General features: G+C 43.5%; 1 protein-coding gene across 1 annotated transcript; it reads left to right on the top strand.

Annotated features, from left to right (window-relative positions):
• Window positions 1–27,222, top strand: LOC116983373. Its single transcript, XM_033037100.1, has 4 exons — window positions 1–218; window positions 6,357–6,501; window positions 23,791–23,983; window positions 25,762–27,222. The coding sequence occupies exons 2-4, from the start codon at window positions 6,433–6,435 to the stop codon at window positions 26,406–26,408; spliced, it is 909 nt and encodes a 302-aa protein (XP_032892991.1). The 5' UTR covers window positions 1–218; window positions 6,357–6,432; the 3' UTR covers window positions 26,409–27,222.
• Window positions 27,223–27,351: the final 129 nt, after the last annotated feature.

Here is a 27,351-nt window from a genome sequence, read left to right as displayed (position 1 = left end):
GGAATACTCTAAGCGCCCGCTAAACGCACAGCGAAGGAAGATGATGTAATTTTGCCTGGAACTTGAAGGTGTTTGCTTTCAAACAAAAGTCTCTCGCCTTTGTTTTCATATGTTTGTACGCAATACTCTGACTTTACGGGTCACATAGCTATGAGAAAACAACAGTTTTGCTGAGGATTGAATTGCAGGACGACCTACATACAACTCTAAGCAGACAGGTATGCACTTGTTCAGAAGGATATAAACAATGCATACCACTTCCGTTGTAAACAACGAGTTTCTTAAGGGAATTCACGACAGCGGCTAATATATTGAGCGGCGTACAGTTGTTACAAAATAAAATATTTGGCAAGCTCGTGGAAAATGGCTAATGAAATGAATGTAATCTCTATTTTCCCTGTTTTATTTAAGATGCGGAACAGTGGCATTTACTGAAAGGGATTTAACTTTGTAGATATCATCTAGTTTACAGTAGTTTGGTTTAGTTTAGTTTATTATTATCATGTGTACTGAGGTGAAAAGCTTTTTTGTTGCGTGCTAGCAAGTCAATAGATCGACTATACATGATTACAATCAAGCCGTCCACAGTGTACAGTTAGCGAATAAAGGCTATATCATTTAGTGCAAGATAAAGTTTGATAAAGTTCAATTATAGATAGTTCAATGGTTTCCAATGTGGTAGATGGAGATCAGGACCACACTCTAGCTGGTGAGAGGACGAGTCTGTTGCCTGATAAAAGCTGGGAAGAAACTGTCCCTGAATCTGGAGATATATGTTTTCAAACTTCTGTACCTCTTGCCTGATGGAAGAGTGACCGGGGTGAGAATGGTTCTTGATTATGCTGGTGACATTGCTAAGGTAGCGTGAAGTGTAGTTGGAGTTAGGCCACGTCTATAACTCTCTGCAATTTCTTGTTGTCCTGGATGGAGCTGTTCCCAAAACAAGCTGTGATGCATCCTGATAAAATGCTTCTTGCGGCACACCAGTTGGTGAGGGTTGTTGGGGACGTGCCAAACCTAAGCCTTCTAAGAAAGTTAGGACGTTGGTGTGCTTTCTTGGCCATTGCTTTGATATGTCCGGCCCGGGGCAAATTGAGAGTGATATTTATTCCTAAGAACTTGAAGCTTTCGACTATCTCTGCTTCAGCACCAGCAATGAATACAAGGGTGTGTGTACTGCTTCACTTCCTGACATTGAGGGAGAGATTGTTGTTTTGACACCAAGTTACGAGGTTCTCAATCTCCTTCCTATACTCTGTCTTGTTAATAGTTGATGTCCTGTCCACTATGGTGGTTTTGTCTGCGAACTTGTAAATTGTATTGGAAATATTTCCATGACTTCTCATGGCTGCAGTCATGAGTGTTTCAGGAGTATAGTAGGGGACCTAGCACACAGCTTTGTGGGGCACTGGTGATGAAAATGATCATAGAGGAAGAGTTATCACCTACCTGACTATAGTTTGTGCCTTCAAATAAGAAGTCTAAGGCAAAGCCCATTGTACACATTGCTATCGAAATTCAGACCAGTTGAGGGAGGCCATGACGCAAAAACAAGAATTGCAGAGAGCTGGTGATTTTAGGTTTCAAGAAAATAAAGGCAAGACTATTGAGGAAGGAAAAGACAGACAGGCGAGCAGTTTCCAGATTGTGAATGAGTTTGAACACAGAGGGATTGACGGCTTCACAATAACAGTTCATTCCGCCCAATTAATTCAGAGGGTTGTAAATATTTAGAACTGATTACCCCAACACACCACGAATGAATGATCAGTCATTTAGTATATTCGAGACTAAGACTCATATTTGGACAAACAAAATGTCACAAACAAAATGCAAAAGCACCAAAACCAGCAAATGCTGTGGATTCCCAGCAGCTCAAGTAGCATCTGTGGAGAGAGAAAAAACAAAATTAACAGTTTGGATTGATGCGTTGTCACAGGAACCTCTCTGGGTTGTGCAAAGATGTAACTTAATTGTCACATCGTTAGGAGGCCATGAGGTTTAGTTTGGTTTAGTTTAGATATACAGCATGAAAACAGGTCCTTCGGCCCACCGAGACTGCGCTGACCAGCGATCACCCGTATCCTGCACATTAGGGACAATTTACAGAAGCCAATTAACTTACAAACCTGCACATCTTTGGCATGTGGGAGGAAACTGGAACACCCATGCAGGTACAGGGAGAACGTCCAAATTCCGTACCGACAGCTCCCGTAGTCAGGATCGAACCTGGGTCTCTGATGCTGTAAGGCAGCAACTCTACCACTGTGCCACCCCGTTCGTATGTGGCAATATTAAACGGAAGGTCTTTAGTGGAGGTCAAGGTATTGCAAATGGCCCAAGGATAGAGGTAGATAATCTTGGCTTCGTGGTCAGTGTTATGACAAAGCTTGGAATTTTATGACAGATCAGGAACTTCAAATGTGATCTTCTAAGAACAACATTGTTGAGATTCCCTGTGTGATGTTGTGTTGAAACTGCCATGGCAGGAGTATTACCCAGTGAACCACTGGATGGACTTAATATGGGAAAGAAGTGGGAGCATGCTTAAGGAAGAGTACGTAAGGACTCGGACAGTCCGGTGAAGAACAGTGGAGACTCTGGATGCGACATGTCGGCTGGGATGGGGCATGTTGGCGTAGGCAAGTTGGGCCAATGGGCCTGTTTCCATGCTGAATGACACTATGACACACAAGACTGTAGATACTGGAATCTGAAGCAAAACACAAACTCCTGGGGGAATGCAGCAGGCCAGCAGCATCTGTGGAGGGAAAAGTTTAGGTTTAAGTTAATTACTGTCACGTGTACCACGATGTAGTGAAAAAGTTTGTTTTGCCTGCTATCTAATCAGATCAGATAATACCATACATAAGTACATCCAAACCAAACTCAAGTACAATAGGTAGAGCAAAGGGGATTGTATAGTTTGTGTTTCAGATCGAGACACTTCCAGACCGCAGGAAGGGTTTGACCCTAAATGGCGATTATCCATTTCCCTCCACAGATGCTGCCTGACCTGCTGGCTTCCTCCAGCTTTTTGTTTGTTTCACTGCTTGGTGAGGAGCAGTTCATTGTGAGGAGGTGCGACAGAGAACCTCCAGGGTTAGAAGCAAATAACTTCTGGTAGGGATGTGCCACAGAATCTCCACAAGGTGATGAGGAAATCTGAAAAGCAGTTAAATGCAAGTGCCTGTTCTGCCTCTGCCATGTGCTAAAGGGATAATAATTGAGGTTGTCAAGTATGGAGATTGGGTGACCTTCCTAATGCAGCAGTGGGCAGTTAACTGAAAGATGTGGTAAAGATCAGCAGCAGCCAGCGAGCAATTCTCAAGTCTGTGAATGGAGTGTGTCCATATTGATAATCGCCACGGGAAAACTAGTTAAGGCACCGATGAGATTACCGTTGTGGTTGGAAGATGTTCTTAATCAGAATGTCATAAGGTCATAAGGAATAGGAGTAGAATTAGGCCATTTGGCCCATCAAGTCTATCATTCAATCATGGCTGATCTATCTCTCCCTCCTAAACCCATTCTCCTTCCTTCTCCCCAGAACCCTTGACACCTGTACTAATCAAGAATCTATCTATCTTTGCCTTAAAAATATCCACGGACTTGGCCTCCACAGCCTTCTGTGGCAAAGAGTTCCACAGATTCACCACCCTCTGACTAAAGAAATTTCTCCTCCCTAAAAGAACGTCCTTTAATTCTGAGGCTGTGACCTCTAGTCCTAGACTCTCCCACTAGTGGAAACATCCTCTCCACATCCACTCTATCTAAGCCTTTCACTATTTTGTATGCTCCAATGAGGTCCCACCTCATTCTCCAGCGAGTACAGGACTAGTGATGACAAACGCCCGCCATAGGATGAGAATGAAGGATATAGGTTGAGTGCTGCTCAAGTGTTACAGAAAACCATCAGCTATTGAACACCACAAACACCAACTGATCCTCAAACTACGAACTGTATTGGTTGCGCTAAGAGCTTCAGCCTTTTGTTTTGTTTCGCATTAATATTGGTTTATATTTATTGAACTTTTTTTGCATCGGTTTATTATGTTATTTATTGACCTGTATGCTGCTGGAAGTAAGAATTTCATTGTTCCGTTTCGGTACAAATCACAATGAAGCACTATTGACTCTCTTGACTCTTGAGGCAATCCCAAGATCATGACAGACTCCCATTCCTGAGAGTGGTTTGTAACCCAGATTTTTTTGTAAGTTGGAAATGAATATAAAGAGTGTGTGAGAGGATCAGAAACAGCTTCAATGACTCAATGGTTCTTTATTGTCACATGTGCACCGCACAGTGAAATTGTTTTTGTATGGAGTTTGTACGTTCACCCTGTTACCGCATGGTTTTTTTTCCAAGTGCTCCAGTTTCCTCCCATGTTCAAAGGATGCACAGGTTTGTAGGTTAATTGGCTTCCGTAAAATTGTAAATTGTACCTAGTGTGTAGGATAGTGCTAGTGTATGGGATGAGTGCTGGTCGGCACGGTCTCAGTGCGCCGAAGGGCTGTTTCTGTGCTGTATCTCAAAAGTCTAAAGTAAAGTCTGAAGATCGGAAAATGTGAAAAATCACTGTACCACTTCAATCTAAATTATATGACAAATCTGTAATGCCCATTATAAATATGTCAAATGTATGCGTTCAGTATTGGATGATAATCCATCCCATGTGCACGTAAGTGTTCAATGTAGTTTGAAGTACAAGGAAGCAAAGTGAGAGCTTTCTTTACAATGGGAAATTTGTTGAAGCTTACTGTACTTATCAAGTTGAGGTTGTTAGATGTGACAAGCTCCTGAAATCTTTGTTCTCATCCAAACCCTGTCACCAATACATTCCCAGTTTTTCATTGCTTAAGTAACCATGTATTCAGCTGTACAGACCCCAAGCCCTGTATAGTCCTCCGGAAATCTCTCCAGCTTCCTATTCTGCCTTTTTCATGATGCACCTTAAAGTTTATTTCTTGGATCTATTCTTGGGTCAAGCTTGTTTTGTGAAATGTGTGGTCATATTTTGTATTTAATGTCAGAATACATGGTGGCACGGTGGAGTAACTGCCTTACAGCGTCAGAGACCCGGGATTGATACTGACTACGAGTGCTGGCTGTACGGACTTTGTACATTCTCCCCGTGACCGCATAGGTTTTCCCCGGGTGCTCCGATTCCATCCCACACTCCAAAGATGTACAGGTTTGTAAGTTAATTGGCTTCGGTAAAATTGTAGATTGTCCCTAGTGTGAAGGATACTGCTGGTATGCGTGGATCGCTGGTCGGCGCGGACTTACTTGGTGGGCCGAAGGGCCTGTTTCCCCACGGTATTTGTAAACTAAATTGAATACTCATACAAGGTGGCTTGGGCATATTTTTAATAGCATTTTGTCCCCGAAGAAGAAAATTGCCTCAATATTCAATATATTGAAGAATATAGAACTGTGGAGTGAGTGATGGTGCAACACTTAATTTGTATTGAATTGCTCCAGCAAAGAATGAACAGAAATATGATGAGCCGAATAATTCCTGCTTTAAGCTGCTATACTTGCGTGGAGCTGGAATTTACTTCTGAAGATGAGATTAAGATGTCAAAGTGCAATTGCAGAAAGCTTTCCCTTGCATGTGCCTGTGTCATTTGAAACTGAGATGGTTAGAATTACAGTGGTGCAGTGGGTAGAGCTGCTGCCTCACCGCGCCAGTGACCCAGGTTCGATCCTTACCTCGGCTACTGTCTGTGTGGAATTGGCACGTTCACCCCGTGACTACGTGGGTTTCCTTCAGGTGCTCTTGTTTCCTCCCACATTCCAAAGATGTACGGTTTGTTGGTTAGTTGGCTTCTGTAAAGAAAATTGCCCCTAATGTGTAGGGCATGGATGAGAAAATGCAATGGACCAGAACTTGTATGAACGGGTGATCGATGGTCGGCATGGACTCGGTGGGCCGATGAACCTCATGTTCATAAGTTATAGGAGCAGAATTAGGCCATTCGGCCCATTAATTCTACTCCCCTATTCAATCATGCCCATTCTATCTTTCCCTGTCAACCCCATTCTCCTGCCTTCTCCCCATAACCCCTAACACCCGTACTAATCAAGAACCTGTCAATCTCCACCTTAAAAATATTCATTGACTTGGCCTTCACAGCCTTCTGTAGCAATGAATTCCACAGATGCACCACGGTCGAACTCAAGATGTTCCTCCCCATCTCCTTTAGTTATGCTGTTTCAATGCTGTGTCTCTAAACTAAACTAAGATGGAAAATGATTCATTGCTTGGCAGTGAAATCCCTTAACGTCATTAACTACCAAAATCATAGGTTGGTAACTGTGATTTTTTTATTTATTTTTTCTTTGCTCCAAGGTTTGGAAGAAATATTTTTCTAAAATATTATCGATGGGATTGACAATTACAGAATTTAGCGAATAAGGATATACCCATGGACCCCAAACTTGCTCAGGAAAGTGGAAGCGTTAATACTGAGGAAGAGGCAGCAACATACAGCAAGGTAAATTAAATGTGCGAGTATTTTGTATATTTGCAACAGGGCTTTTGACATCTCTTCCAGGATTCATTTTAACATCCATGGATACAACAGAAGTTCATCAAGCTTCACAACAACATGGTGGCGCAGCGGTATAGTTGTTGCCTTCCCACACCAGAGACCCGGGTTTGATCCTGACTATAATGTCTGGTGCTGTTTGTACGGAGTTTGTACGTTCTCATAATTCTCACGACCCCATGACCGAGTGGGTTTTTCCCGGTTGCTCTGGTTTCCTCCCACATTCCAAAGACGTACGGGTTTGCAGGTTAATTGTAAAATTGTTAATTGTCCCGAGTGTGTAGGATAGTGCTGGTGTATGGGGATCGCTGGTCGGCACGGACTCATAAAACATAGGAAAATAGGTGCAGAAGTAGGCCATTCGGCCCTGCGAGCCAGCATCGCCATTCAATATGAGCATGGCTGATCATCCAAAATCAGTACCCCGTTCCTACTTTCTCCCCATATCCCTTGATTCTGTTAGCCTTAATAGTTATATTTAACTTTCTCTTGAACACATCCAGTGAATTGGCCTCCACTGCCTTTGTGGCAGAGAATTCCACAGATTCACAACTCTCTTGGTGAAAACGTTTTTCCTCATCTCTGTCCTAAATTGCCTACCGCTTATTCTTAAACTGTGACCTCTGGTTCTGGACTCCCCCAACATCTGGAATTTGTTTCCTGCATCAAGACCATCTAATCCCTTAAGAATTTTATATGTTACTATAAGATTCCCTCTCATGCTTCTAAATTCAAGTGAATATAGGCCCAGTCGATCCATTCTTTAATATGAGCCCAGTCGACCCATTCTTTAATATAGGCCCAGTCGATCCATTCTTGGTGGGCTGAAGGCCCTGTTTCCACGTGGTTTTTCTAAACTAAACTTATCACTCTCATTACACCCTTTTCATATAAAGTTAATTTACAAAATTATAGATTTCTTGTTGTCTCTTTTTAATGTCACTTACATTGTGTTAACGTGTCTGATAAACAATGGGGGAAACTAATTACCCAGCATATCTACTTGCTGGAGGCCAGGAATCCCACCCCGAGTTCCTTTGTTCAGGTGTTAACCTTAACCATTTTCGGATGCTTCATCAGGCTTTCATGACTAGGTGATAGTTTCCGGGTCAGTAATGACTGATACAACATTTAATTTTATGAGAAACCTGGTTAGTCCCAAAAATTAAATGTGGAATTTGAACTAATTAGTTCAGACATCTCTGTATTGATCATGTCTAATCTTCTGGAATCTTTTGAGGATGTAACCAGGATAATGGACAAGTGAGAGCCAGTGGATGTAGTGTACCTGGACTTTCAGAAAGCATTTGATAAGGTCCAACATAGGAGATTCGTGGGCAAAATTAGAGCACATGGTATTGGGGGTAAGGTGTTGACATGGATTGAGAAGTGGTTGGCAGACAGGAAACAAAGGGTTGGAATTAACGGGTCCCTTTCAGAATGGCAGGTAGTGACTAGTGGGGTACCGCAAGGCTCGGTGCTGGGACCGCAGCTATTTACAATATATATTAATGATTTGGATGAAGGGATTAAAAGTAACATTCGCAAATTTGCAGATGACACAAAGCAGGGTGGCAGTGTGAACTGTGAGGAGGATGCTATGAGGACACAGGGTGACATGGGCAGGTTGGGTAATGCATGGCAGATGCAGTTTAATGTGGATAAATGTGAGGTTATCCACTGGTGGCAAAAAACAGGAAGGCAGATTATTATCTAAATGGTGTCAAGTTCAGAAAAGGCGAAGTACAACGGGATCTGGGGGTCCTTTTTCATCAGTCACTGAACATAAGCATGCAGGTACAGCAGGCAGTGAGGAAAGCGAATGGCATGTTGGCCTACATAACAAGAGGAGTCTAGTATAGGAGCAAAAAGGTCCTTCTGCAGTTGTACAGGGCCCTAGTGAGACCACACCTGGAGTATTGCGTGCAGTTTTGGTCTCCAAACTTAAAGAAGGACATTCTTGCTATTGAGGGAGTGCAGCGTGGGTTCACAAGGTTAATTCCCGGGATGGCGGGACTGTATTATGTTGATAGAATGGAGCGGCTGGGCTTGTATACTCTGGAATTTAGAAGGATGAGAGGCTGTCTTATTGAAACGTATAAGATTATTAAGGGTTTGGACTCACTAGAGGCAGGAAAAATGTTCCCAATGTTGGGGGAGTCCATGGGCCAGAGTTTAAGAATAAGTGGTAAGCCATTTAGAACGGAGATGAGGAAAAACTCTTTCACACAGAGAGTTGTGAGTGTGTGCGATTCTCTGCCCCAGAGGGTGGTGGACGGTGGTTCTCTGGATGCTTTCAAGAGAGAGTTAGATAGAGCTCTTCGGGTTAGCGGAGTTCAGGGATATGGAGAGAAGACAGGAAGGGGTACTAATTGTGGATGATCAGCCTTGAACACATTGAATGGCGGTGCTGGCTCGAAGGGCCGAATGGCCTACTCCTGCACCTATTGGTCTATTGAATCTTTAAAGAGCTCAGAACTATGATACCAAGATCTTCCTCTTTCAGCACAGCTTCATTTCTGTTCCTAGAATTGATTCCACTCAGATACATAACACTGTGCAAAGTCAAAAACTGTTTGAAGAATTCATGTCTAGACTGCCCTCCAAACATGTTTAAGATCTGTTTTTTTTTTAGAGATATAGCAGGCATACAGGCCCTTCAACCCATTGAGTACACACTGACCATGAATCATTCACACTAGTCCCATGTTATGAAATGTTCTCATGCACTCCCTATACACTTGGGGCAATTTGACAGAAGCCAATTAACCCACTAACTCGCACATCTTTGGGATGTGGGGGGAAGCCAGAGTCCCCATAGGAAACCTACACAGTCACAGGGGAAATGTGCAAACTTCACACAGACAGCACCTGAGGTCAGGATCAATCCCTGGTCTCTGACACTGTGAGGCAGTAGTTCTACCAGCTGTGCCATTGTGCCACTTCTGCTTGTAGTCTTTTCCTGAGTCCTTGCAAAATCTTCATAGTATTCGCAAACTTGTTGATCATTCCCTACCATTTTCATTAATTACTTGCTTCCAGATAGAAAAGGCCAATGGTCTAAGAATTAATCCTTGTGGGAAAACTGCAGATAATTTGGCTTCAGGCAAGCCTACAGCCACTGATAATAACTCTCATCTTATGGGTAAACAGCTGCCTTGTAATCCCCACAGCCGTTTCCCATTAACCTATTATGAGTCGTGGAAATATCTTTAAATTCCAACACAATTAATACACCATATATGATTTATACATGAAATAATTGTAAGCGGTGTCTATTATTTTAAAGCAAGTACTTTGGAATATTGATGGCTTGTGACAGACGCACAGTCTGAGCTAAGTCTTTGTGTTACATTGAGAGGAACTTTCCATGATGGGGTTCTGAAAATCTGCTCAGGTTTAACTGTCTAATAAATAATACCAGTCTTATCTGTTACTGTCAGAAATGGCACTCTAATTGAAATATAGCTCTCTGACCTGATACATAAGAACTACCCACAGTTCTAGAAACAGCCAAACATTGTCCAGTGGCCCACTGCCAGAACTCGAAGGCCTGCAATGAGAGGTAGTGTTGTCACCCTGCCTGCTTCACGGCTAGCTACGTTAGCCAGCGCTTCCCTCTTACGCTTGTTACCAGTTGTGACTCTGCAGTTCCAATCCAGTTGCAACCATGGAAAGGCTGAATGCAAATTGGAAAACAACCACCTTCAGAGCTTTCTGGTTCCATGGACTCGGAATTCAGTTCCCGAGGCAGAGCCACCACTTTAGACTTTAGTTTAGTTTCGAGATAAAGTGCGTAAACCAGCCCTTTGGCCTACCGAGTCCACACCGACCATCAATCCAAGCACACTTACACTATCCTACACACACTAATAATAATAATAATAATAACTTTATTTATAAAGCACTTTAAACAACTGCAGTTGCCACAAAGTGCTGTACATGAGAACTCATGGACAAAAAGCTATTACACACGATTAAAAACCGTAAAACGAAGGACTATAAAAAACACACTAAACATTAAAAGACATTAAAAGCACTAAGAACAGGAGCAATGCCTCAGCCAGTGTCGAAAGCCAAAGAATAAAAATGTGTTTTTTGGGAGGCTTTGAAGATGGACAGTGAGGGGGCCTGTCTGATGTGCAGCGGCAAGGTGTTCCAGAGTGCCGGATCAGCAACAGAAAAGGCTCTATCCCCTCTGAGCTTCCGCTTAGACCTTGGTACCTCAAGGAGCAGCTGATCAGCTGACCTGAGGCACACTAGGGACAATTTACATTGATACCAAGCCAATTAGCCTACAAACCTGGATGTCTTTGAAGTGTGGGAGGAAACCGAAGATCGCAGAGGGAACCCGCGCAGGTCATGGGGAGAACAAACAAACTATGTACAGACAGCACCCGTAGTCAGGATCAAACCTGGATTTCTGGCACTGTAAGGCAGCAACTCTACCACTGCGCTACTGTGCCACCACGCAGGTTGCATCTGCCCATTATTTCTACTCGGGTTCCACCTATCTCCCACTAGTCCTAGTTCAGTTTAGTTTAGTTTAGAGATCCAGCACAGAAACAGGCCCTTCCACCCACCGAGTCCACGCCCACCCGTGAACCCCATACACTAATCCTATTCTACACTAGGGACAATTTTACTAAAGCCAATTAACCTACAAACCTGTACGTCTTTGGAGTGTTGGAGGAAACCGGAGCTCCTGGAGGAAACCCATGCAGTCGCAGGGAGAACATACAAACTCCGTACAGACAGCACCCGTATTGAGGATCGAACCCGGGTCTCTGGCACTGTAAGGCAGCAACTCTACCACTGCACCACCGTGCTGCCCTGTCCTTGTGCATCGCTCCCTCGTACTGCTATTTACTGGCGATCCTTTCACTTCCCTCTCAATCCTGGTGCAGGGTCTCAACCTGAAACATTGACTTACACCTTTAACCTCCACAGATGCTGCTGGATCGGCTGAGCTCTTCCAACGTTCTGTGTATTTGTTCCAGATTCTAGCATCTGCAATCTCTTTTGTCTTCATCTCTATATCTTGTATCTCATACCTATGATGACACAGGAGGAGGCCATTCAGGTCATCAAGCCCATATCAACATTCATGGGAGCAATATTGATGCACAGATGGATCTTGGGGTTAAAATCCATTGGTCCCTGGAAGTGGCAACACAAGTAGATAGAGTGACAAAGAAGGAGTTTGGCACGCTATTGGTTGGGGCGTTGAGTACAAGAGTCAGGAAGTTATGATGCAGCTCTATGAGACACTTGCACTATCCTACACACTAAGGACAATTTACAATGTTATCAAAGCCAATTAACCTACAAACCTGTACATATTTGGGATTTGGGAGGAAACCAGAGCACCCCAAGAAAATCTACGTGGTCACAGGGAGAACATACAGATTCCATACAAACAGCACCGATCGTCAGGCAGCAACTCTACCGCTGCATCACTGTGCCGCCCAAAATAAAAAACACATACTGTACCTGCACATACATTTTTTAATTAAGGTCGACAATTCCATTCAGATGAGTGGGGTTGTTTTTCCTATCCCAGACTAACATGGTATAAAGCTGAGGGACCAGATGCGAAGTGCATCTGACCCTCAAATCTGCTTGTATGTGTTCCACCTCTGAGCTGGGTCCAGTAGTGTACAACTGGTCAGATGCACCAGTGACCAGCCTTCAGCTTGTCACTGTATTCTACATTATATTGCAGTTCGATGAAGCTTTACATATGGTTGGGGATGTCATTGATGGTTTTCTATGGAAGGCTGGACAAAGATACCCACAGTTCAGCCCATTATCTTACAAAGTCCAGAATATAGTAGATTGGTATACTCAAGGAGCAATTACTGTTGCAATTCTAATCTCAACATATTTGCTGCTTATGTGTTTCAAGTTCAAGTTCAAGAGAGTTTATTGTCATGTGTCCCTGATAGGACAATGGAATTCTTGCTTTGCTTCAGCACACCAGAACATAGTAGGCATGAATACAGAACAGATCAGTGTGTCCATATACCATTATATAAATATATACACACATGAATAAATATACTGATAAAGTGCAATAAACAGATAATGGGCAATTAATGTTCAGAGTTTTGTCCGAGCCGAGTTTAATAACCTGATGGCTGTGGGGAAGTAGCTATTCCCGAACCTGGTCGTTGCAGTCTTCAGGCTGTACCTTCTACCTGAAGGTAGTGGGGAGATGAGTGTGTGGCCAGGATGGTGTGGGTCCTTGATGATGCTGCCAGCCTTTTTGAGGCAGCGACTGCGATAGATCCCCTCGATGGAAGGAAGGTCAGAGCCGATGATGGACTGGGCAGTGTTTACTACTTTTTGTAGTCTTTTCCACTCCTGGGCGCTCATGTTGCCGAACCAAGCCACGATGCAACCGGTCAGCATGCTCTCTACTGTGCACCTGTAGAAGTTAGAGAAAGTCCTCCTTGACAAACCGACCCTCCGTAATCTTCTAAGGAAGTAGAGGCGCTGATGTGCTTTTTTTATAATTGCATCAGTGTTCTCGGACCAGGAAAGATCTTCAGAGATGTGCACGCCCAGGAATTTGAAGCTCTTGACCCTTTCCACCAACGACCCATTGATATAAATGGGACTGTGGGTCCCCATCCTACCCCTTCCAAAGTCCACAATCAGTTCCTTGTTTTTGCTGGTGTTGAGGGCCAGGTTAATGTGCTGGCACCATTTGGTCAGTCAGTCGATCTCACTTCTATACTCTGACTCGTCCCCATCAGTGATACGTCCCACAACAGTGGTATCGTCAGCGAACTTGATGATGGAGTTCGCACTATGACCGGCTACGCAGTCTGGGGTCTGTGAATGAGGAAGTCGAGGATCCAATTGCAGAGGGATGCACAGAGATCCAGTTCTGCGAGTTTGGAGGGGATGATTGTATTGAATGCCGAGCTGTAATCAATGAATAACAGCCTCTCAAAGCACTTCATCACCACCGACATTAGTGCCACTGGTTGAGGTACGATACCTTGCTCTTCTTGGGCACCGGTATAATTGATGGCCTTTCAAAGCAGGTGGGAACCTCAGATCTCAGAAGTGAGAGGTTGAAAATGTCCGTAAAACCCCAGCCAGTTTGTCCACACAGGATTTTAGAACACGACCGGGTATACCATCAGGTCCAGGCGCTTTTCGAGGGTTCACCCCTCTGAAGGATTTTCTGACATCGGCCTCTGTGACTGTGACTGAAATACCATCACAGCGAATGGGGGCTCGAGAAGGCACATCAGTGTACTCCCTATCAAAGCGTGCGTAGAATGCATTGAGCTCATCAGGGAGTGATGCTACGCTGACATTCGAGCTACCTCCTGATTTCGCCTTTTTAGGAAGTGATTGCATTCAGGCCCCGCCACAGCTGCTGAACATCTGTCTCACCCTCCAGTTTGGAGCAGTAGTCCCTTTTGGTCTTTTTGATGGCCATACCAAGGACATCTTGAAGACCACTGTATCATCAGACATGAATGCCCGGTGTCTGGTCTTCAGAAGAGTGCGGATCTCAAAGTTCATCCAAGGCTTCTGATTGGGAAACACTTGGAAGGTTTTTGTTGGGATGCAGTCATCAACACTTTTCTTTATGAAGTCTGTAACGACTGTGGCGTATTCGTTCAGATCCGTTGCTAAGTCCCTGAACATTGCCCAGTCTACAAACTCCAAACAGTCCTGGAGTTGTTCCTCTGCCCCCCCCCCGACCAGCTCTAATAACTCTGTTTTATTAATTTAATTAAAAAGTGAACTGCAATGATCTGCTTGGAAGTGCAAAGGTAAATCAATATAAACGTTCATAAAGATTGACTTCAGAGGATGCTGTTGCCATGGTAATGTTTTCAGATGGCATAATTTTTCATATTACAGATTACACCGCCATCTACTCTATAAAGCAATGATGCCATGGTATTATCAATCACTTCTACCATGATGGAATTTACTTGTGTAGCAATCAGAATTAAAAATATACATTTGTTTTTAGTAGAATTAAAGAATGGATAGGTCATCAAGGGATTGACACACAGTGCTGGAATAACTCAGTGGGTCAGGAAGCATCTCTGGAGAAAAAGGATGGGTGACGTTTCTGATGGGAACCCTTTTACTCCACTCTGAAGAAGGGTCACCGCCCAAAACCTCACCCATCTTTTTTCTCCAGAGATGCTGTCTGACCTGCCCTGTTATTCCAGCATTTTGCGTCTATATTTGGTATAAACCAGCATCTGCAGTTCCTTTCCACTCAGGCCATCAAGGGAGCTTATTTTACTGGTTGAGTCTGTTCTAGCTCCCATTAGTGTGGTTTGCCAATCTCATTTCCCCAACTCATTGCCCACAACCATTTTATCTCAAATGTGTCTCTCCAATTCATTATTGATAGTCTGTCAACATCATCAAAGACTTGTCCCACCCCAGTCATTCCTTCTTCTCCCTGCTCTCGCCAGGCTAAAGGAAGCTTGAACGCGCACACTACCAGGCTCCAGAATAGCTGCTTCCCCTCTGTTACCAAGGTTCGGAATGGCTCTTCCATAAGATAAGGCACAGTCAGATTCACCTACCCTATTGCTGACATTGGACTTTGTCTATGGCACGTTCGTGCTGTAATGTTGGAACTATATACTGCACTCATTATCTTCCCCTTTGCTCTACCTATTGTATTTTAGTTTGACGATTGCATTTATGTATAGTATTATCTTCTTCTTGCGTATGGCGTGCACAGCCTAAAGTTATAGGACAACTTGTTCTACCTGTATTTGATCTTATTTGATTGTGCACGCCAGGTTGATTGCATTTGTCGAAACAGGGTGGACCACGTGAAGGTTACAATCTCTCACCCCATAGTATTATCCGATCTCCCTTTTTTCAAATCCAACCCTGACCAGACTTTTAGTGAACCTCTTGTTTTTCTCAGGCCAATGAGAAATATTGTGGAATGTTATTTCCATTAGAGATAAAGGCCAAAGGAGATGTTGATCTTTAAGAGGCAGGTTAACTTTCGCAAGTCCCGTTGTGTTGAGATACATGGACTCCTACTCAGAAGTAAACAACCATACCTTGGAAAGCTTGCCCTTTCGAAGATGGTGATTCCTGGAGACCAAGACAGGTTTACAGAGAGGATTTTTTTTTACCTCAGCGATCTCAAGAAATGTATCGATCCAATAATGTGTCAAAATGGAAATAATAGCCATAGGCGAAAAACAAGAGAAGGATAGCCAAATATTTTTTAGATACGTCTGCTGGACTTTAGGATGTTTAATGGAATTGCAATTGTCTGACTGACAACAAATGAAGCCAACTCGTAGTAAAATGTGTGCCATTTATTCCCAGCCTGTCAGAGTAACTTTATTTTGATCTCAAGTAGATTATATATATATGCATCTCCAGGAGTCTAGTGACAACTGAGTAAAAATAAAACACAGGGGGAGTCTTTCACAATGTCAAGCTCAGTGAGTCATCTCGGTAATTCCTTGCAAAGATGCGTAATATCCACTCGTTTAAATAAATATTCATGGCACGTGTCCGAAAAGAGCGAAAACCGCTACAACTTCATTGAAAAGGTTTTGAGTTTAAGGCTGGTAAGGTGTCTAATATTGAGCCACACCAAGATCCACTGACAAGAAGTGCTGTGGGCCTGAATATTTATGGGATGTGATCCTGGTAATTAAACCACCACCAGTGCTGAATCATTTTAAAATTGAATAACCTGCTTTACTCCATAAAATAATATATATGTGCACTAGGAATGAGGGAATAGAGGGAGTGGAGGGATACGGATGACATACAGAGGAGATTAGTTTACCTGGCATCATGTTCAGCAGGAACACAGTGCCAAAGGGCCTGTTCCTGTGCTCTACTGTTCTGTGTTCAATATATGTGTGATGTATGAGATAGAATTAACATATTTGATGTTTTGCGCATTGGTACGCATGCGCAGGAGAGACTCAAGGTGGCGTTCAGAATAAAGAAGCTTGTCAGTTAACTCCTGTGTCGGAGTAATATTTAAAGCTCGTTCCAAGCAACAGATACACGACAATTGGCGACGAGGATTAAAGAACAAAGATGAGAAGAACGAGTACTGCCAAGAGAAAAGAAAAAGTTAAAAAAGAATAGTGTTTGGCACACAAATTGTAATGGCATCAAGCAAAAAGATTTGGCAACGAATGCTATGAATTGGCGCCAAAGAAAAGATAGGTCGGAATGGGAAGCGAGAACGCAAGGAAAACAAGCGGGGCAGTAAGTGTCACCGAAGAGCGCAGTTGGAAGCTGGAAGCCTGACCAGCAGGACAGTGACGGTGTCAGCTTACCTGGAACGCTTTCCAGGGCCGTGCAGCCCACAGCCAGGCCCAGCACCCGCCACTGATGTCGGGTGAGGTCCAGTACCGTACAGCCCATGGACAGGCCCGGCAACCACCACCAACGTCGGGTGAGGTAAGTAAGTAAGTAAGTAAATGGCCTGTCCCACGAGCATGCAACTCCATGCAGCAAGCGCGACCTAACGTGGTCGCTTGAGCCGTACGGCCTCGCGGGGCCGGTCCCACTTCGATCGCCGGAGCCATATGGAGTAGAGCGGAGCTGGTCCTGACATCACGCGGGGCTCCGAAAAACTGACCGTGTTCAAAAATTCCGCGCGGCAACGGCCCGCCGGCCCGCAGCCGCCTCGACGCCATACGCACCGCCTAGACGGGCATACGCCGCGTCTCGACGCCGTACGCACATCTTGATGCCATACGTCACGCGCGAACTTCCCGCGGACTTCGCTCGAACTTCACGTCACTCACTCGATCTCCGCGCAGCCCCCGCTTCTGGTTTGGTCGTGCTTGCCGCATGCAGGCCGCATGCTGGTGGGACCGGCCCTTTAGTTTATTGGCCAAGTATCACATACTAGGAATTTACTTTGGTGCTCCGCCCACAAGTAACAACATGACATACAGTGACAGTTACAAATGACTCAGAAAACACTAAACATTAATAATAATAAAACATTAATGATAAAACACCATTGATCAAGCATGTGAACCAACAAAATACTGAGTTCCAGTACCGTGCAGCCCACAGACAGGCCCGGCAACCGCCACCGACGACAGCCGAGTCTCCAGCCGGCCTCGAGAGACGGCCGTGAGTAGAGAAAGCCCGGGCCGCGAGAAGGGCGGGCCTGGCCGTGAGAAGAACAGCAAAAGCCAGCAACAGCCAGGCCAGCCGTGAAGCCAGCAAGCAAGCAAGCCAACAAAGCAGCAGAAGGCAGCAAAAGACAGCAACAGTAAGGACAGCCCGAGAGGTCGCTGAGGCACTGGAGTCCAGACACAGTCAAGTCGGACCGGTGAATTCCTCGCAGTAAAAGCTGGACTGGACGAATTAATGTATTGCTCACTGTATCAATGACTTGAGTAAATCTGTGCGCATAGCAGGTATATGGTTTAAAATGTTCTAGTTTGCTATTAACATGATATGTTGGTTTATTAGTATAAATCTATTATTATAAGAATTAGTAATAGTCTGGGCTGGATAACTTCTTAGGGTGTAAAAGGATTAAGTCCAGTGCAGAGAAAACAGTGAGAGAACAGAACATAGTGCACCTGAATAGCAACAGGGTAGCATGGCAACTTTAGTTGTAAGAAATGTGCCCCAGTTAGATTTGGGGTATAATTTTGAGAAATGGGCAGAAGTCTTGGAGGCTTGGTTCATTTTCAATGATATCACTGCGGAGGAGAAGAAGAGAGATTGGTTTGTTGTATGCTTAGGAATCAAGGGTTATCACACCTTACGTGCATTTCTGCAGCCAGCAAAGCCTGCGAGTAAAACGTACGAGGAATGTAAGGAGGCATTAATGGCTCAATTCTCGCAGAAAAACCTCCTACGGCATCCAGAGACAAGGAGCCTGAACTAAAGGAGGCATGGAGTCCTTCAAGGGCATCCAGAGACAAGATTCACAACTCCAAGAAGTGCTGGAGATGTGGAGGCAGCCATGAGCCGGCGATGTGTAAAGTCAGAGATAGTAGGTGTTTCAGGTACTTGGGAATGGGTCACACCAAAAGCCAGTGTGATGCTGTTAGAGCTTACCAACAGCAGTACAGGGCACAGGTACTGGACAGAAGTCAAATGCAAAGGGACAGAAGTCAAAGGCAAAGGGATAGAAGTCAAATGCAAAGTGACAAAAGTCAAATGCAAAGGTACATTGCCATCCAGAGGGCAACCCTAGCTATTCAAGCTGCATTCAGGGGTATGAAGGTATGGAGAGAGGTCCGGGACAAACAGAAGGCAGCAACGGCAATACAAGCAGCATTTAGAATGCACAGTGTATACCGTCCACACAGGGCAATGAGATTGGCAGCTAAATAGTACAAACCCATTATAGGGCACACCTTCAAATGAAAACTGATCGCAGAACTTACGTGAAGGTACGCAGCAGCGTTGTGCTGCTTCAGGCTGCCTACCGAGGAATGGTTGTTTGGAAGCAATTGCAGTGCATGCACAAATCTGCCACGGTCATACAGACTTATTATTAAATGCATAAACAGCACCAGTATTTCAAGAAACTACGCTGGTTCGCCACTGCTGTACAGCAACGATACAGGGCTTGCCAGATAAGAGATGTCCACGTGAAACATTATAATAGTTTGAGAAAAGCAGTGGTTTGTATTCAGGCCTACTACCGTGGAGTCAAAGCCAGAGAATTGGTTGAGAAAATCAAGGCAGCACGCCATATTAAGTCATTCTTAATGATGTGCATGACAAGAAAAAATGTCTTGATTTAAAAGGCGGCAATAGTCACTTTGCAAGCTTCATTCCATGGGAACCGATCAAGGGTATGCTACAGAGCTATGCGACAAGCAGACATTTCGATCCAGAGATGGTACAAAGCATGCAAAATAGGGTTGGTGCAATATCAGGCAATGATGAATGCAACCATTACCATTCAGGCTGCCTACAAGGGCATGGTGGTTGGGCAATGGGTTAAGCAAAAGAGGGCTGCTGTAAAAGTTCAGTCAGTATGAGTTGGTATAGGAAAGAATTCCTCAAACTGAAATATACAGCAATTGTAGTGCAGTAGCACTACCTTGCTTATAAAGGACGACAGATGGCACAATAGGCTATGTGTTCGGCTGGCAACCGGAAGGTAGCTGGTTCGAATCCCGCTTGGAGTGCATACTGTCGTTGTGTCCTTGGGCAAGACACTTCACCCACCTTTGCCTGTGTGTGTCCTTGGGCAAGACACTTCACCCACCTTTGCCTGTCTGTATGGAAGTAATTGTGTGAAGCACTTTGGGGTCAATGCAAGTTGACTAAAAATGTGCTATATAAATAAAGACATTATTATTATTATTATTATAAAGGAAGAAAACTATACAGACCACAAATCAAAGCCACTGTTGTATGGCAAAGACAATATAGATCCTACTTCTTGATGAAGAACCAGAGATGTGACTTTAGAAGACAAATAGATGAACAACAGAAAATGCTTAAACGATACAAAGAACAGTTAAATAAATGTGTGACAATGAGTAAAAAGCTGCTAATAGAAAAGTCTAAACAAGAGAGAGAGGCTTGTCGGTCGAGACATAAGTATGCAGGACCGATTGTGACTAGGACACTTCATTACAGTCCGGCATGGAGCCTCCTTCACTGAGCAATGGACAAATGGTTATGCATTGCAGAATCTTATTAAAGAACAAGAGCGGACAAATACGCAGCACGAGGAAATTGAGCGACAGAGGAAGCTGCTAACAAAACAAAAACCTGCAGCCATGTGTCAGATGCCACCTACAAATAATGAACAGAAACAGAGGAAAACAAAGCAAAATCTTCAAACTAAGATTGGAAAATTTAAAAAGGGAAGAGGCAGAGATGCAGGCAGAGCTAGAGTGATTAGAAAGAGTTCGCAATTTACACAATAGAGAACGGAAAATGATAACACATAAAGCAATGGGTAATGTATTTGGTTTATGGAAGATGGGTGGAATGAAAAAATTATAAGTGCTAAGTTTAGATATGATTATTACAGTTATGAGGATGTATTGTAAGATGACTTTAGTAATACAATTTTGCAACCGTGTATTAATCAATTATATTTTAGGTAAAGAGCGTATATCTTGAAGGTGAAATTGAGTTACCTGCCACCAAGTTGAAAGGGGAGGAGTGCGGTGTATGAAATAGAAATGGTGTTACCTGCCTCCCAGTTAAAGGAGGAGGAGTGTGATGTATGAGAAAATATTAACATATTTGATGTCTTGCGCAATGGTACACATGCGCAAGAGAGACTCAAGGTGGCGTTCAGAATAAACAAGCTTGTTAGTTAACTCCTGTGTCCGAGTAATATTTAAAGCCCGTTCCAAGCAACAAATACACAACAATATGTTTGCGCTGTTCATGGTCTGAAGTGAGTAAATAGAGTTCCAGGTCTACACAAAATGCTAGAGTAACACAGCGGGACAGGCAGCATCTCTGAAGGGAAGGAATGGGTGACGTTTGGGGTCGAGACCCTTCTTCAGTCTGAAGGACATGAAACGTCACCCATTCCTTCTCTCCAGAGATGCTGCTCGTCCCACTGATTTACTCCAGCATTTTGTGTCTATCTTCGGTTTAATCAGCGTCTGCAGTTCCTTCCTACAGAGTTCCAGGTTTCATGGTTCCTCAACATCTGGATTTAAAGTGCTGCAGCAGCTGCAGTCAGGTAGCATCTCTGGAGAACATGGATTGGCAACGTTTAGGGTTGGGACACTTCTGCAGCATCTGCAGTTCCTTGTGCCTACATTTTACTGCTCCACTGCAGAATCTTCTCAAATTATGCCTACTTTGAAGAAATTCTCCTCCGCTATGCCTGATCCACAGAGTTGCTCCAGCACTTTGTGTCATTTTTTGCTAAAACCAGCATCTTCATTCCCTTGTGTCCTCATCTGGTACATTTACATCTACATTTACAAGGTGTATTCTTCCCCCATAGATAGTTTATACAAATTGCTTTGCATTTCAATGCATCCTGCAGCATCTTCTCCTGACCTTGGTTGTGAGGCAGTCAGAAACAGTTCAGCTTCAGCAAGCGTTTTTCTGGGTCAGTGCCCTTGTCACTCAGGATACACAACCTGTCACACCTTGTGCTCCAAAGATTTCCCCCTGGAGAAAATTAATATCTTAATTTTTGAGCTTGTTTGCAAAAGTCTTAAATTGAACAATCAACAGTGCCCCTGGGGATAAAAAGCTTAATAGTTTAAATGGTTTTTATTATATCATTTGATGAGAGCACAGACAAGCATAATAAGTATAAACTAAGGAAGGTTGCCTGTTACAAAGAAAATCATGTAAAAGATTTTGTTCACCTTTTCTTCAAAGCATTTGAAAGTACAACAGGAACATCTATTGAACACTGGTGAATACTGCCCAGTCCATCACGGGTTCTGATCTCCCCACTAATGAAGGGATTCACTGTTGTTGCTGCCTCAAAAAGCAGCCAGCATCACCAGAGACCCACACCACCCTGGCCACACTCTAATTTCACCCCTGCCATCGGGAAGAAAGTAGAGGAGCCTGAAATCTGTAATGTCCAGGTTCAGGAACAGCTTCTTCCCTACAATCATCAGGCTATTAAACACTAAAACCTCCAAATAAGCCCTGAACTACATAGACTTGGATGGGCAAACACAAAATGCTGGAGTAACTCAGCAGAAAGGCAGCATCTCTGGAGAAAAAGAATGGGTGACGTTTCCGGTCGAGACCCTTAACGGTCACGCATTCCTTCTCTCCAGGGATGCTGCCTGTCCCACTGAGTTACTTCATCATTTTGTGTTCACCTTCGATTTAAACCAGCATCTGCAGTTCTTTCCTACACATAGACTTGGGGGCATTGGTTTTATCTTTTTGCGCTATTATTGTTTTTTATGTGTATGTATGTGTGTATATGTGTATATGTCTGTGTAAACTATATTATAAATGAGAAAGTATGTTATATATGTATATATGTGCACGGAGTATGGTTAGATATTCTATTGTGCTGCTGCAAGAATTTAATTGTTCTGTCTTCTAGGACATGACAATAAAACACTCTTGACTATATGTGGGTGATAGGGGAGAAATATCAAGTGATTTTTAAGTTAATCAATGTAGAAATAAATTACATATTTGTATGCCTTGTTGGAGAGCAGGGGAGTGACAGTGTGAGTTGATATGGCAGATGTTGTAATGGTTTGGATGAAGAAGTGAGAGGCAAAGGATGTTAGAAATAAACCTTTTGTTTTCATTTTGGTTACGGTGTTCTTAAAGCACTTTACAGCCAACCAAATGCTTAGTGGAAGCATAATCATTGTTCTAATGAAACCGGTGACAGGAGGATAGCAAGCACTCCCTAATTCCATGCAATGTAATCCGCTTCACTCACTTTAGTCACAATTGTTGGCGGATAGATATTGGTCAAGACAACAGGAATAACTGCTTTTCTTTGATGGGTAACTGAGAGTGGCAACAGGGTCACAGTCTAATGATTTAGCCATGAAACAGCCTCTGTAACAGTGCAACACTCCCACACAACTGGACTAAACGGTCAACCTAAGCTTTAGTGGTAAGTTTTTCGAAGTGCATCTTACATCTTACAGGTGATGAGCCACAGATGCTAGTAAAGCTAAAAGATGCAGACTTGGCTGCAGTAAATTTGGTTGTGCATGTGTTGATCATGGAGTGAGAGAAATCAGATACAGAGAGGCTGAAAGCATAGGCTGTAGTCATGCCAAATGTACAAAGGGGATATAATCGGGGAGGATACGGTTGGTGGTTCTTCATGAATGTGCCAGTTGGCCAGAGACATTTTGAGAAAGAGCAATTGTAAAGGGAAAAAAACTTATATAACACAACTTATTAAATTGGGTCCTAAAGAGAACTGCTGAAGCAACAGTTACACAGCAGTCGAGTTGCTGCCTTTCAGCGCCAGAATCCTGGGTTTGATCCTGGCTACAGATGCTGTCTGTACGGAGTTTGCACATTCTTCCTGTAATCACATGGGTTTTCACCGGGTGCTCCGGTTTCCTCCCACACTCCAAAAACATGCAGGTTAATTAGCTTCGGTAAAAATTGTAAATTATCTCCAGTGTGTAGCATGTGCTTGTGAAACGGAGATCACTGGACGACGCGGACTCGATGGGCCAAAGGGCCTGTTTCTGCATTGTATCTCTAAACTAAACTAAACTAAACTGGATATTTACTGGGTTTGTGTAAATGTTTCTGCTTTGTTTGTAGGAGGATGAGTTCTTAAGCCACTTGTCCCAGGAAGAGAAAGAATGCCTCGGGTTTTTGATTGAAACGATTGATGCTTTAGAGGTGGATCTGGAGGACGATGACAAAGAGGGAGATGGCATCATAAGTGATGGGTTTTATGAGTTTTTAGGAATGGTGTGCAGCACTCGACCAACAAAAGAGAAAGCAAGACCCAGTAAGTTCTTGTCACATTATATCAGTATGTTTATGGTCATGTTTGTTAATAAGAGGGTCTCTGCTCCATCTACAGCCATTTTGGAGCTTTCCATCTCCAAATGCCTCCCAATGTTTTCATTCTGATATTTTCTAAATAAATAATTGTGCCAGTGTGATCCATTGGTATATAAATTTCAGCCTCTTGCAAGTAAGATCACTTTGCCTTGTTCTCATTTCCCTTCATCAAATGCCCTGCTTCTAGGACTCAAACACAGTTAGTATCCTGAGAAGATTTGAAAGGGTAGATACCAAGATGCAGTTCCTTATCAAAATAGGAGAACACAGTCACAGAGTGAGAGGTGGATCGTTTAGACCTGAGGATAAGAGACATTTCTCCGGGTGACCGGTGTAAATCTTAAGACTTTGGTATTGTCAATCTCAGAGAACCATGGAGGTTCAGTTCATAGAGTCATACAACATGAAAACAGGCCCTTCACCCCAACTTGCCCGCATCGACCAACATGTCCCATCTACACTAGTCCCACTGCCTGCATTTGGCCCATATCCCTCTCAAACTATCCTATCCAAGTACCTGTCTAAATGTTTCTTAAACGTTGCAATAGTACCTGGCTCAAATACCTCCTCCAGCAGCTCGCTCCATACACCCACCACACTATGTATGTACCCACCATCCTATTAAATCTTTTCCCCCTCTCCTCAAACCTATGTCCTCTGGTTCTCAACTCTCCTACTGTGGGCAAGATTTATCTGATCTATTGCTCTCATGATTTTGTACACCTCTATAAAGGTCACCTCACATCCTCCTGCGCACAAAGGAATAGGGTCCCAGCCTGCTCAACCTCTCACTATATTTCAGACCTTCATGTCCTGGCAACATCCTCATAAACCTTCTCTGCACCCTTTCCAGCTTGACAACAACTTTCCTATAACATGGTGCCCAGAACTGAACACAATACTCTAATACTCACATTTATGTAAGGGCGAGATCAGTACCTTTGTGAACACTAAGGGAATGATAAATATTTAAATGGGAAAATACACAAAGCAATGGATATGCCATGAATTTAGTTATTTTGTAAAGCATGCTCAAGTGACACACTCCTTCCATTCCTCATATTCTTTGGTTTGTCTCTTTTGCTGATGATAATTGCCAGGACACTTCCACCCATTTTAATCTGCCCCAATCCCCCAGTTATCTGCCTTGTACCATCACTAATAATCAGTCCGAAAAACGCTTATGCAATTTCCATCTCACAGGAAACAGGATTTTCATTTCTCTGGCACCTGTACAAACATGTGAGAGTTAAGTTGTATCGATGTGCCAAGTTTCAGTCCACTTTTAATTAGATGAAAAATAATAATTGAATGGGAGAAAATGATGTGGGGTAAGATATTTGAGCTCAACTTTAGCACCTAATATCAAAAACATGTTTATGCATTCCCAACCCTGACATTATAATCTCCAAAATCCTTCATTAACCGCATATGCATATCAAGTCAAGTCAAGTCAAGAGAGTTTATCGTCATGTGTCCCTGACAGGACAATGAAATTCTTGCTTTGCTTCAGCACAACAGAACATTGAATGCATTGACTACAAAACAGATCAGTATGTCCATATACCATTATATAGGTAAATACACACATGAATAAATAAACTGATAAAGTGCAAATAACAAATAATGGGCTATTAATGTTCAGAGTTTTGTCCGAGCCAAGTTTACATGCTGGGCTGTTTCGATACTGTTCTGACTTTTTCTATTTTGCAATCCTTTCAGATGAGTCGAGACCCTGTGATATTGTTGGGGTGATTGGAAATGTAGAGCCAGTTGCCAGCAGTCCAGCTGCTGAAATGGTCAACGTCAGAGGCCTGGCTTCCATTCCTGGGCTTGGCCCAACTCCAAAACAAAAGGCGTCAACCAAAGGAGACAAGAAGCAGGTGAAGAAACTGAAATACCACGGATCTGAAGACGCAATGGGGTTAGAGTCCGGTGCCCCAGGTCAATCCAGGGTGTCCGAGCCTGATGAACAAGGCTCACCCAGGTCCCTCACTTTGCTGCCGGCCCATGCGAAAAAGTTTGACACCATCTTGAGGTCGGGGGTGAGTGTGCAGGAGCTCCGTGCTCAGGTTCTAGCTCGCCTGAGTGGGTCTGCCCAGAAGCAGCCGAGCAGTCAGCTGGAGGGTTTGGCGGCGCATTCCGACTCCCTCCGATTACTTGCAACCCCTGAACAGAGGGCATCAAGACAGGATGCCCTGCAGAGACTGGGACTGTGGAAGCTGACTGGAGACGCGTCCCGCGGCAACAATGCCGTCTCCACCCAACCGCTTGCAACGGAAAAGGCTCAGAAGTCGACCTCTCCACCGTCAGCTGCAGAGAAGGATCGTGAAGCAGCTTTGAAAAAGCTGGGCCTCTTAAACCTATAATGTTGAGTAATCTCTTGTTGAAGACTGTAAGATAGTTGGTTAGTCACTGTCATTCAGAGTAAGTTTTCAATCCAGTCCCCCTACCCTTAATAAAGCCAATAACACGTGTCAAGTGTGCAGCCTCTGAGTGTGGTCACAGAGGCTTGTTAATGAAGTAGCTCTCTATAAATCCACTTGTTTCCCTAGTTCTGCAATTACACATTAATAATTCACTGAGTTTTCCTAAAATACCCCATGACAATTAACACGGAAATATGGTCAGCAAAGCACAGTTTAGCAAGGGCACGAGATTGAACCGAATGGAAATAAGAATTTGAACCCCAACTTTAAAATGGAAAAGGGAAACTAATCATTCACACCGTGCAGGGAACACATTATGTGCACTATTATGGGTGTGAGCCCACATTCCAGCGTTGTATTGTGTTGGTTGTAAAAGCTGTGACACAGGGCAGCATTGTTTGCCTTCCCGCTGGCAAATTGAAATTACATGGAGCTCATATGTCAAATGATCACATATTTGTTACATTTCCATTCATCATGGTGTCATTAAAATCTTGCATCTATTACTATTTTACACGTCATTTTGTTTTTTTTAAATGTCATTCATTCCCTCATTTCATGCATTTTATGCACACCACATGTATTATTTGGAGCATATACAGTAGATGCATAGAGGTTAGTGGCTCTTTGAATGAATAAACATTTGTTTCAAATTCTTGTTCTATGTGATGAGTTTGTTCCTCCCACTTACCTAGCCTGGAGAAGCTAGGTAAGTACTTGTATATTTATTATTTTGCCTGTAATGGAAAAGTAAACCAGAGGATGTAACATGTCCTCAGATTAGCTCTCGAAAAGACCAATCTCAGGCTCAAATTTCTTGTTGCTCTTGTATTAATAATTGCTGTAGCACCATTCAATCTTTACTACCTCCGTGTGCTAAGGT

This window comes from Amblyraja radiata, chromosome 18 (genome assembly GCF_010909765.2).
Source record: "Amblyraja radiata isolate CabotCenter1 chromosome 18, sAmbRad1.1.pri, whole genome shotgun sequence".
In the NCBI taxonomy this organism is placed as follows: Eukaryota; Metazoa; Chordata; class Chondrichthyes; order Rajiformes; family Rajidae; genus Amblyraja; species Amblyraja radiata.
Note: the sequence above shows the minus strand (reverse complement) of the source record. Positions and strands in the feature narration are given on the sequence as shown.

What these genes read in the sequence shown, in the direction of transcription:
- LOC116983373 (XM_033037100.1), top strand. Translation starts at nt 6,433, where the DNA reads ATGGACCCCAAACTTGCTCAGGAAAGTGGAAGCGTTAATACTGAGGAA. An exon ending in AGGCAGCAACATACAGCAAG is followed by an intron (nt 6,502 to 23,790) that starts GTAAATTAAATG and finishes CTTTGTTTGTAG; the next exon opens with GAGGATGAGTTCTTAAGCCA. An exon ending in AAAAGAGAAAGCAAGACCCA is followed by an intron (nt 23,984 to 25,761) that starts GTAAGTTCTTGT and finishes CAATCCTTTCAG; the next exon opens with ATGAGTCGAGACCCTGTGAT.